General features: G+C 36.4%; 3 protein-coding genes across 4 annotated transcripts; 1 reads left to right on the forward strand and 2 right to left on the reverse strand.

Annotated features, from left to right (window-relative positions):
* Window positions 1-4228: 4228 nt before the first annotated feature.
* Window positions 4229-5576, forward strand: LOC110846352. Of its 2 annotated transcripts, none has more exons than XM_022093073.2 (6): window positions 4229-4390; window positions 4440-4658; window positions 4732-4772; window positions 4846-5043; window positions 5123-5256; window positions 5330-5576. In XM_022093073.2, exons 2-6 carry the CDS (start codon window positions 4469-4471, stop codon window positions 5478-5480), a joined length of 714 nt encoding a protein of 237 aa, XP_021948765.1. In that variant the 5' UTR covers window positions 4229-4390; window positions 4440-4468; the 3' UTR covers window positions 5481-5576. The 2 variants fall into 2 exon arrangements, with proteins under 2 accessions (XP_021948765.1, XP_021948764.1); XM_022093072.2 differs by having other exon boundaries at window positions 4462-4658.
* Window positions 5577-6628: 1052 nt separating this feature from the next.
* On the reverse strand, window positions 6629-8818 carry LOC110846351. The gene is made up of 7 exons (XM_022093070.2): window positions 8306-8818; window positions 8035-8232; window positions 7834-7941; window positions 7545-7764; window positions 7241-7484; window positions 6976-7172; window positions 6629-6894 (listed from the first exon to the last, which is right to left on the reverse strand). The coding sequence occupies exons 1-7, from the start codon at window positions 8390-8392 to the stop codon at window positions 6803-6805; spliced, it is 1146 nt and encodes a 381-aa protein (XP_021948762.1). The 5' UTR covers window positions 8393-8818; the 3' UTR covers window positions 6629-6802.
* A 285-nt stretch (window positions 8819-9103) lies between these two features.
* On the reverse strand, window positions 9104-12143 carry LOC110846062. The gene is made up of 4 exons (XM_022092679.2): window positions 11696-12143; window positions 10133-11589; window positions 9855-10070; window positions 9104-9755 (listed from the first exon to the last, which is right to left on the reverse strand). Exons 2-4 carry the CDS (start codon window positions 10985-10987, stop codon window positions 9429-9431), a joined length of 1398 nt encoding a protein of 465 aa, XP_021948371.1. The 5' UTR covers window positions 10988-11589; window positions 11696-12143; the 3' UTR covers window positions 9104-9428.
* Window positions 12144-12305: the final 162 nt, after the last annotated feature.

A 12305-nucleotide genomic window follows, 5' to 3' on the forward strand; every position in this document is an offset into this window, starting at 1 on the left:
ATCCATTTTGCGAGGTATCATTCTACCGGTCTATTCACAGCACGAGTGTTGTTGAAGGGTTTGAGGATCATGTATACATACATAGATCGTATTCAGAATTTGGAATAAAATTGAAATGTCATGGACAGCACGTTTAAATTTACGCAACAGCGGGAGTGATATAGATATTTGTATATGCGCGTACGGCATATTTATGACATTTACATAGATACAGATACAAAGCCAAGTGATGCTTATTAATGGTGTCATGTAATGATAACATCTTATGCATTGATCGCATCGTCTTTTTCGCCTGTTGAGAAAGTAGGGCATTTCACACGAAATGAATATCTTTAATTGAATTTTATGCCAAAGGACATACTTGTCCAATTTAATTTTCCATCACAGAACTGTCGTGTCGCGTACAATATTCTCTCCGAGTGAACTGAAATCCTCGCCCAGCAGCAAGGCTGCATACGTATATGCTTGGATCCTTTTATGAAATTGTACTTGACATCATTGCAGCACTATCCTTATTTCAGTTAATGGCTCTTTTACCATGACTTTTGACCTTGATAGGCGTCTAACATGTATTTACTCTTAAAGGGTAGCGTCCAAATTTTAGATCTACATATGCTTTTAAATGGTCTGAATTCTGTTTAATGAAGTTGAATGTAATTCCTTTTAAAGAAACATGAGTCAGAGATACTCAAACTTTTACTGCTACATCAAAGAAGCAGTATATTCACGTTTCACTTTTATTGCAGCAGCAGCAGGAAAGGATTTCATAGAAGAGGTATGAATTTATGGCGATATAATTAAACGAAAGTAATTTAAACTTTGTATTTTCTCCCGTGTCGTCAGATGTTTCACGAAATTTATTGGAAGGACTGCACTAAAAGTAACAACTTTTATTAGGGCTTGGATAAATACAGGTAAAAACTTTAATTGAATATGGGGATTGAGTAGTATTACTCAATAAAGTCCGTATCACCAGCCTCTTTCGTCAGTCGTTGTGCAGTGATTACACCGCATTGCATTGAAAGTTTTTGGTTTTCGTCAAGTGGAAGTTGCGGAATGATGGATCATGTAATTGCTTTCAGCTCGTACTGTTTCACGTATCCATATACTCCTGGGAATTGCTGACACTTTCTTCGAATTTGCAAGTGAGGCTATACTGCGAGTTTTCTATTAAAATGAAAGCAGAAATGATGTTGGTACCAGTTATGCATATGAATATGAATTTGTGCTAAAAATAATAGGATGAACAATTCTTGCTTTAACCAGCAAAATGATTTCTCTCAGAAAAATAGACTTATAAAAATATATGCCAAAAATTGTGTATATTTACAATTCAGTACAACGGCATTTCAAAAACATAGATTATATGAAATTATGAAAGTTGATATTTATTATGAAATTCATAATAAATATCAACTTTACAATATGCGTCAATTAATTTTAAGTATGTACGGAGTGGTCCTTTAGTATTTGTGGGAACATGATAGTGCATCAAACTTTGGAACCTTTGATATTTAAGAACTTTCCCGTCGGAACCCGTATAATAATATGTTCGTGATTGTCTAGTTTGCTCTCGATCTGTCTCAACCAGTATCTCAAATTCGTACACGTATACGTGAGCAAATATAAAGTTGAGCAAGCACACATTTCGTTTGATTTAAGATTAGAACAGCGAATAGATACTGAAGACCTGAAGAGAGCCTGAACGTAAGAATATGGTCCAATTTGTTACTAATTCAAAAATTCATGTAAGACTGTTTTTGAGCAATAATGTTTTCAGTGAGTTTCAAAATGATTATTCGCAATAAACATGTGCAATGGATATTTATTGGATGCTGTAGTGGTTTGTAAGTAGGATTATATGCATGATTCGCGTTCTCCGTAATACAGATTTAGAACTACAAAGGAAGAATATGTATATTCCTTTGGTTCATTAGCATCGTTTCATTGCTGCCTCAGGCATGAAAGCATATTACACATTATTCTATTATTTATTACAAGAAGAGAGAGGATGAGGCGTGGAGTCTGTTTGTTTGTGTATAATTTCGCTTACATTGTGTTCCACAATATGTAGATACTCAGAGCTTGATTGATTTTCAGATTTGCTTAAAATTACAATGCCAAGTCCAATATCATCGTCACGGTTCCGGATTATTCGACTAAGGATATGTATGTTTGTGAAATATCAGGGTTTCAAAATTACGCTACAATTGGTAGACTGAGATTCAAGCGGATTACTACATATCTCATATTATGTTGATTTTTCATTCCATACTATTTTACACCACTTTAACTGCAAACAAGAGATTCCAAAGCGAAAAGAATTTCTTTTTGTACGAATTTTTGTATGTATGTGCATATGTAAAAGATCATTTCAAAATTCAATGCTGCTCATTTTACAGAAATTTTCAAAAGAGGAACTAAATTCCATGGACTTTGAAATTTAATAAATGAGAATGCTGATGCGGCTCTCGGAAGGAAAATCTTTTATCCTCTGGAATTCAACATGGTGCTCGAGAGCGAAATTTGATGCTGGAGAAAGTTGTTGAGCAAACAGGCCGTTGCCAGATGAGGGCCGCACCTTTTGGTGGACGAACAAAGAAATGAGTAGGATGACGACCAACTCTCTCACTTGACATTGGGCAGAGAACGCATGTACTCAAAATTGGCGAATAATGCAATAATCTGTTGGACAAATCTAGAATCTAGCAATTTACTTGGATTCAAGGCTGTCCACTTGAAACCACTCTTATTTATTTGGTTGGTTGGTTGGCTGGTGGGTTGGGTTGTTAGGAGGATGCATCGTCGTATGGCTTTGAGGCTTGTTGTTTGTCGATGTGTGTTACGAAAGCCTCTGCCTTGTCCATCCAAGTCGACTTTCTCTTTCAAATTAAGGCCTCTAAACGGATTAGAGTTTTCGAATTGAGTTGTACTTGATGGAATTGACCAGAGGATGAAACAAATTTGGGCTGACAAATTTGACCAACCGTTTGGTCCTAACGCAACGATGAGCCGAGGGATATGAACCACCAGGACCAACCTCTAAGCTAAACTTGGGACGGAATAATCGAATCCAATAAAACTTGTTATCTTATTTTGCACAAGAAAGTGTTAGGGTTTTGGTTCGTGGCTGAGCTATGTGACACACAGTTAATTAGTTCCTCATGAATCTCTTGCGAACACTCTGTATTTATCTTCAAAATTTAACTTTATATCAACCAAGCGACAAAACAGAACAAGGCGGCTGATGTGTGATTACTCTTCGTTATCATTAGCGCTCCTCTAGGCGAGGTCTTGCTCAAAGGTTATGCAGATTCAAGTTTGTGCCACCACCAACTTTATCAAAAGCAATGTTAGTAATTGTCATAAACTTGGAGTTTGTGACAAACCAGAGTGTGTCAAACTTTCCAGACTAATATGCATGATTTGATTGTGGGTCGTATAATTAATAACTATGTAAATATGAAGTGGTGCTGGATGTTGCACATGGAATATGCAACCATAATTTACAATTCTAAGCATGTGTTATAAATAAACAGAATTATCTTTCTGTCTAATTAACACTAGTTGAAAGATGTGACTCATCTACGCCATTCACTTTCTACGGTGTTGCTGCTCAATGAAATAGAAAGCTGAATTGGTTTGATTCCGGCTGAAGTTGCATGGAAATGAGCTTTCTTCCTTATTTCCTCAGCAATTTTAGCCAAAAAGATTCTACATACATGCTTTTGACTATGCATACTTTGGATGTTTGCACGGCTTCGCTGGCTGACTGGAATATAATGGGTCCGAATTAAAGTGCTTCAACACTTGAAAGGAATCATACTGGGCTGGAGGAGAGAAGATGAAAAGAAGACGAAGAATGTTATTCAGTGAGTGAAAGTTGTATGTTTGTCGTAATATGTATACATACACACAAACACGGCACACAGGCAACAGGGAAATGCGTCTCTGCGGTTTTACGAAGCGTCATCTCCTCAGTCCGGAATTTGTATTCTGTTTTGCGGTCGAAGCCAAAAGGAGAAGTTGGTTCAAAATCGAGGAAACGAAAGTGCGGTGGCAGAACCACCTTGTGATATATTATGCTAGTCCATTCGTTTGGTTTTACCCAGTTTGCAAAAATAGAGAGAGAGAGAGTTTTGCGAGAGTATTTATGCAATGGGGAGATTTTACTCGGGCAAATTATCGATCGATATCCTAGAGCAATCTCATGCGCAGAACTTTCTCCTGCATAAAACGTATATGGTACCCGAGACGGAGGGTGAAAATACATAATTCCATCTGATTCAGTTGACCTAAAGAAATGACAATATTATCGTAAATATCACATTATTTATAAAGTACTTAACCGAGAGAAAGTTGAATTCATGTAATCACTACAGTGAATCTAGTAAGTAGCTAAAGGGAGGAATCATTCAGTTATTGAACTTTAAATGTAGCATTGGTTTATATTGTGTCAAGATTGAGTATGGCGCAACTACCTCCAAATCTTCCAAAGCCGTCGTCCCCCTTCCTGGCTTTCCTCGTCATCTCCTCAGTGACTCTGGTTTCGCCAAGCTATCAGTACCAAGAGGTTGACCACTCTTACGAAAGCGACTCCGTTTATGGCGAGCATTCCAGTGGGATGAGCAAAACTGATGTCACCCTTCACGAGCTGGGTAATAATAAAGTCTGTTTTATTCTAGCGGATCGACACAAAAAAATTAATTGTATATTGTATTTTTACTTTAGGGGTGCCTAAAGAACGTCCCAAGAATCTGACTTGCCACGTGGTACGAAATCAGTGTGGATATCAGTTTTAATACATAAATAAAAGTTGACATTTCCATTTTCTGGTTGAAACAGTGCTATTCAGAAACGAATGGAATGGAATGCATGAATTTTTCTAGTTTATCCATTTCTCCGGCATCAATTTCGGTGGATGGGGATGATGATGGAGAGACGAATAATGAGGTCCATCGTCACTGGACTCGTGATTCCCTCCCAGGCAGTGGTTTTCAAGGTTTTCCTCAACAATGTCTGAACGAAAGTTATGTCTGCTCCGTAAGTATTCAATTTGGTACATTTTTTTAATACTCTTAAAAATACGATAATTTTTAATATTTGATTGTGCTTGGCGAAGGTTCGAAAGTTTGCCTTTTCGCTCTCCAACGGTACGGGTCATGCTCCAATGAAGACGTTTGCAATTAAAAGAAATTGTACTTTACAAAGCAAATGTGAACCTGGTTGCGTTGTGATGGGGGAAAGGACCAGAATGTGAGTTCGTATATAACTAAATTATACATATGTACACATTTAGGTTTAATGGTGCAAGCCATTTTTTTTACAGATATGTGTGCTCAACTTGTTGTACGTCGGACTTTTGCAATACTGGTAATGGTGCTGAAGCAATTTTTCGAACTTCATTTTGCACCTTGGTTATGATCGCTATGTTTGCGTTTAATTTATCTATTTTTTTCTCCCATAATCAAGCTGCATAAAAAAAATGTTAGCTTTACGAGCTCTCATGTACTTACTAATAATTGTAATTAGGTACGAGTACAATGAATAAAAGGTCTTGTCTTTGTGATCAATTATTTTATTGAATTTGAAATAATGAACCCAATTGGCATAGGTATGTCTGATTGACTAGCACATAAAATAAGGTACAAAATCAGTGGAAGTATATTAAATAATTTAGAGACAAAATCGAAGTTGAGTCCACAAGGATGCATCTTCGTGACATCATGGATGTCATGTTAAATTTGTAATCTGCTTAAATAAATCTGAGTTTAGATACTTCTCACGGAACTTTAAGTAGAAAATGCATAATTTAATTTGTTGCGCTTACATACGTAACACAAAAATGTTGGATATTTATTCTGGCTCAATTTTGTTTAAAAAATCTTGCTTAAATATTTAAGTTTCACGTCACGCATTAATGCACTCGGCACAACAATAAATGCAGCACGATGTCAAAACGTTGTTAATACTTTTCAAAATAGTGGTATCCTTTCTATTTTTGGATTTTTCGTATTTTTCCTCATAGGAATTGAGATCACATTGAATGCTTAACTCGACGAGAACTTTATCGGCAGGTTGTTTTGTAATTATATTAACTGTGTTAGTTGAGTCTTTCATTATGTTCCGAAACGAATGACTTTTGCTTGTTATATGATGTCAACTATGTATTTTCTGTGCACTGCCAACAATTAACGAGATGTATTTTGCATCTGCATAGTAATCGTGAAACAACTGTCATGCATTCATACTCTACTTGGGTTTAAATTATCAGAATTTACCATTTACAAGTTCTAACTATCACAATTGAAAATAATTTGTTATGTCAATCAGAGGGGCGGTTGCAGTAATAAAATATGCAGAAGAAATGCAAAACTACAAATGCAACAAGAGTGTGTATAAAGATAGATTCTGTGGAATGAGAATCGTCATATCCATACTCTTGCATGAATTATGTATAATGTGAGTTGTTTAAATGCACAATACTTGAAAAATGCTGTTTTATCCGAGTCATGAATTGTGCTTAGTATTTACTATTGGTCTGATGAAAATAATTGGAATTATATTAATCGACACCGAGCCATCATAGAAATGAAAAGTGATATTTACATTATGCACAACGTGCTGATTATGTATGTAGCAGATTTAATGGCAACTTGAATAAATAAATTGGATACAATCATATTCAAAACGTACTTCGAGTACGTCAGTATGAAGTTATAAGTTACATAGGATCCTTAATTCTTCATTTACTTCATCAAAGATATATGAGTAATTTTTTTAATTGCAACCTAATTTAACCTCAAAATTGCAAAGGCAACACTGCGATAGGACTGGAAGAATTTGGTCTGTCGCTGTAAATGTTCCACAGGCGGTTGGTTATATCGAATACTCCTAAAAAATTTAAAATTATTGAGAATTGTGCAGCTACATACTTACAAAGATCTTGATGATCAAGCATAATTTTGCACCTACCAACTACGACTGTGATCCCGTTATCAGGCAATTTTTCACCACATCGGAATACGGGGAAATCAGGATCGCTTCGATCGGAGAGAACATTTCGCACAATGTCAGCGGTTTTGGGTTCTGGGTGCTTATCGATTGCCCTGTGTCGATGCCCACTTCTCACAGCAGCCTTTTCCAATTCTGCTGGTTTCATTCGCAAATACCTATTCAAAATGCAAGCCATAACAATATAGGAACTCACAATAGGTTGCATTTAATTTTAGAGACTCACATGTTACAATGCACATAAGTATCGCCTGGCTTGACTTCAAAAACATCAACTTTTGATTCATCCCCTTTCTTGTTTGGGCAGACTTCTATGTTGTACATTTGTGGTGCGCTGTCCCCATTGGGGTTTACAAAACAAGCATTTAGACTGAATCCATCAGATATTCCAGTTCCTTTGTCTTTCATGATTTCTACAACTTCCTCCAAATTCTTGGCTCGGAGTAGAGCTCGAGAAATGAAATTTCTGGCTGTATTGTGAAACAATTTATTTGTACGAACCATAAATTGGAGTATTTAAACGTACGTACGAGATTTTTCATTCAGAATATCTAACGGACAAAGGGTGTTGACGGAGTAGATAAATCCCTGGTCGTTATAGCCCATCGTATAACCCGGAAGATATCCTGCATAAGTTAACGTTGTGAATTTTTCTACCTTTTCGCCATTATTGTCAAGTATTTCGGCTGATACGATAAAGACGTTATTGAGAAGTTCTGGTCCAATATCTTCGTTGTGTGCCAGCATTAACTAAAATGCAGATTTTTTATTTGGGTGAGGAATATTTAGCAGGAACAGTAAAGGTCACAAAAAATGCACCTGGTCACCGTTACACAAAATAGAGGAGCAACCATTCCCTTCCTGATCCGTATTTTCAAACACTTCCGTTCGAGAGACAAAGAAAACTTCGACATTGAGAAGAAATAGCTGAAATAGAGAGAAGGTTCAGGAATATTTTTATCCATGATACGCATTGTTCAATCATTACACATATGTAAATAGTATTTATTATTTACGAACTTCATGAAAAGGTACATTTGACCCTTGAGCCATCCCTTGAATTTCCTGAACATATTCAGGAAAGTTCCGTTTGCATAATTCCAGATTCTTTTTGTAGAGCGTTTTTCCTTCTTCAGTTTTATAAACGGGAAGCAAAGAGTTTTTCAAGTAGTCAGATTTTGAAAGATTGTCCTCAATCAAGGATTTGAATTGCCGACCCTTAAAAATCATGTACAGTGTATACCTTTATGTGTTCTGAAATCTAAAATTGCGTCCAATTCTCTCTACTTACTATTGTATAGCCCACGGTAAAATTGTCCCCCCTAACGTACAAGACAGGAATTTGGTGCAACTTTTCGCATTTACGAGAGTCCCCCATTTTGCTAAATATACAGACACGCTAAATTAAGAACTAACTAAATAATCCGTGTGATGTTAATAATGGTCAGATTTTATTGCCCTTCAATTGAATAAAGCGGTTGTTAAACATGACATGTCAATGTCCAGTTTATACCACCTCCAGTAATCCAAATGTATCCTTATCTGGACAACTACTTAACAATATAAGTACATCAAAGACCATAGTAGATAAATGCTAAAATTGTGCACATAGTTCTGTGTAAAGTACATAAATGTAAGAAATGAAATTATGTCATGATCAAGTATCTGACCATGACCATACATTCACGAAACATTTTGCATGATCAATAGATTTTTTCCCGACTTGACTGATTTTTAAAGCAGATATGGACACGAAAGAGATGTAACTGGGTCACTAAAATGAAGGTCAAATATTGACGCGAATTAAAGTAATTTCCGCAATAACTATCCTTCGCATACTCGCAATTTATGGATATAGCGACTGGCATATTTATGTATCACATTCATGAATGAAACCCCAACATATTCCAATAAACCTAACAAATAAGTTTGTATATCCATAATAATTTATAACTCATATTTTCATGTGCACATTTGTTGGTAGTATTTAGAGATTGTTTAGATAACTCAGAGCTGGTAATCCGCCGAGTAATTGAGTCCGAAACATCATTGACACAAAACTACATAGAATAATGACTCACATAGTATGTAACAGTAAGTAGGTAAGTAGTTTATTATTAATATTCGTCACTATCTAGATACTTTCTGTCAACTTTTATTTATACAAACTTAGCAAAATCATAACATTTTAATTTTGTTTGATTACCAGAAATATAAATACATTAATAATTATGATTACAGATAATCAGGTCATTATATTTGGTTAATTATATATGTTACTCGAACTTCAAACGATCATAGACTATGCTCATGATTCATAAATTTTAGGAATCTGACTAAATCTTTTTTGTCCGCTGAAGTATAATAGACTAATGCATAATGGCAATTTCAACTGCATATTTATTAAGTATGTGCTATACATGATCATGCTCGCCGCACAATGAGTGAGTAGAATCTATCGCTTTGACATGACTTAAACTACTATGACTATTATGTACATGTGGGAAAATGCTTATTAAATAGGATGCAAGAAGTACACCTAAAAATGTCCCAACAAATCTTAACAATCCCTGGATATTAAGCTTTGATTTTTTGTCGTGACGGGGTTTACTCTTTATCCCAGAAGTATAATCGGTGGTATTGTTCTCTAGGCTGATGGACTCGTCAGAACTCTCGTGGGAATCGGTGGGCGGAAGAATTTCGAAGAAAATTATATACAGAAGCGTGCCTGATGCCAGTCCCTATTTTAGGGTCGTTTATATACACAAAAAAACATGTTATCATCATCATACATCTATTTTTGCATATGCAAGTGCTTAAAATATGTCGTAAATATGTACCTCAACCACAACTATCCATCCCGAGTTACCATCCCCAGTGACCATAATCGATCCAATGAAAATTCCGATTGGCGACACAATAGAAAACATGAAAATGGAGGCAACCAGTGTTTTCCAGTTCATATTCGACTTCATCATTTCCATACCTAAGACTAACGCTATGATACATTTGTGCGAAGCAATGGCTCCAAATGTCATCCAAATGTCGGAGTGGTTCTGAAAAGAGGAATATTGAACATTAACAACTCGCCATGATTGCATACTGTTTTTTTTCTAACTTTGCCAACTCCAACCGCTATGCCTTCCATGACGGCGTGGAATGATAAGGCCAACAAAGACACGAGAGACCTGAGTAACCCAAAAGGGGTGGCAATTTCCTCCTTCAAATGATTCAGGGTAAGAACAGAGCCCTTCAGGTTGCTGTTGGGAGAAGAAGATGTTGAGTTGGACGAATCCGAGTGCGACAAGGTAATAGATATCGGAGAGTCGCATGATTCACAAGGCTGGTCAAATTGCAATGATTTGCATTCCGGTTTAATTAGTTCCAAGTGTTGACACTCCGTCATAGCTATTCCACTTGATGCCTGGATATATTTCTTGTCTGAAACTTCCATATCCAATTCATACGTTGTTCCAAGTCTAAAATGCTCTTGCTGTTTCACATGTTGTGAAGAATATTTATGCTTTTGACGTCTTCTAAGACTTGTACTACAACTGCACTTCAGTTTCAGCATGAACTGTGCCGCTTCTTCTAGTCCGTAAATAAGGCAGAATCCAAAAATCATGAGAAATTCGGCTGGAGGAAGTCTTGGCTCATTTGAAGCCGTGAATCCTAGAAAAACTCTTGGAAATCCGTCTTCATTGCTAAGAGAAGCTGCTTTTTCTCTAACTTCTGGCAGGATGTGCAGCATTGTTGTAGCTAGGAGAACACCACCACAAATGCTGGAGAGTGAAGACAGGACCGTTTTGTAAAAAACGGTGTCAGTCCGAATCACTCGTCGATAACAGGAGAAAATTAAAAAGGGAAACAGTCCAAAGATTATAGAGAGAGATGTCAGGAGGCAGATTGCAGCCCATTTCTCAGCGGAGATTGCGTTGTGGTTATCACTGACACTTGAATGTTCAGACGCCATTGTGGTTTGTAACTTTGTACGGAACTGTGTGACGTCTAGACACACAATCAGAACCGCTTTGGTGGCTCACAAATAATAATAATAAATTCAGGTCTATCTACTTGACTTGAGGCTGGATAAAGTCCAATTAAGGCGAAGTGATATTTGTGACTTGGTTTGATTGTGGGTCGATTCTCTTGCCTTGGGCTATGCAAAAGATCTCCTGAGACGAATGAAAATCTCTTTATTCCACGCTGTACGAAATGAGACAATGAGTTGAAGTAGGTTTGTTCCAGTAGCACAAATCTCCTCTCTTTAACTTATGCATCATATTTTATGACACTAAAATTACTATCACAAAAAATGGGTAGCTCGGCACTCACAGTGTAAGAAATTGCCTGGAAGAATGTCAAGAATCAATCGCGTACCACCCAAAAACCAGTTTGACGATTGAACCATATTTGGATCAGCCTAATATATAGCAGCCAGAGAATGTAATTGAATTCTGTCATCATGAATTGTACCGTTTGTCATTCACAATATTAAATATTAATATTATTAGTTTATCTCTTCGTCCGTTTAAAAAAAAAGATCCAGTTGGCATCTCGTTGAATTATCCCAAGCTAAATATGGTTTGGAAATTAGCATTAATATATACGGAAAGCTATCGTCAATCAACCAATAATGTACAATGTATGAAGATTGGATTAAGTATTATGTGCTGCTTACCTTATACGAAATCCTGCTATTATTTGTATTGTTATACTATGTCTGGTCCTGTTTGTGCTTTGGCTTTACCTTTGTCTCCTGCTTTGTGCAGAAGACTGCATGCTGGAGTCACGGCGTAACGCTGATTATGGGTCGTAAGGTATGAGATGATGTAAGCAACAGATATTCTTATAAATACTTTTCTTCTTCATCTAATCCCTTGTCATTTTAAATTAGAATTCTGTGAAATATTTGTGTGGAAAGTTCTATTTTTTTATGTACAAAGCGTAGAAAGCGAGCTATAAGGTGGGTTCCATTGATCTACTCCGCACTGGGTGAAACGAATGTATGTAAAATAAAGATCTATGTTCACCACTTTATTTTGTAAATGATAAAGCGTAATAAATAAGTACAGTTGTGATGTGCGTGATACATTATGTATCATTACATGGTTCCTTGCAGTTGTGTCAAATACTGTGTAGAAAGAAACAAGGTGAGTTTGATAACAGCCAGCCGAATGAATCAAATGAACACAAGAGATAAGGATAAAAGACCAAGTTGAATAACTTTAAAATCCTGTCACCACCACCGTAATAATAGCATCCAGTTAACTTCATACTGTTGTGGATTA

Source organism: Folsomia candida, unplaced genomic scaffold, assembly GCF_002217175.1.
Source record: "Folsomia candida strain VU population unplaced genomic scaffold, ASM221717v1 Fcan01_Sc003, whole genome shotgun sequence".
In the NCBI taxonomy this organism is placed as follows: Eukaryota; Metazoa; Arthropoda; class Collembola; order Entomobryomorpha; family Isotomidae; genus Folsomia; species Folsomia candida.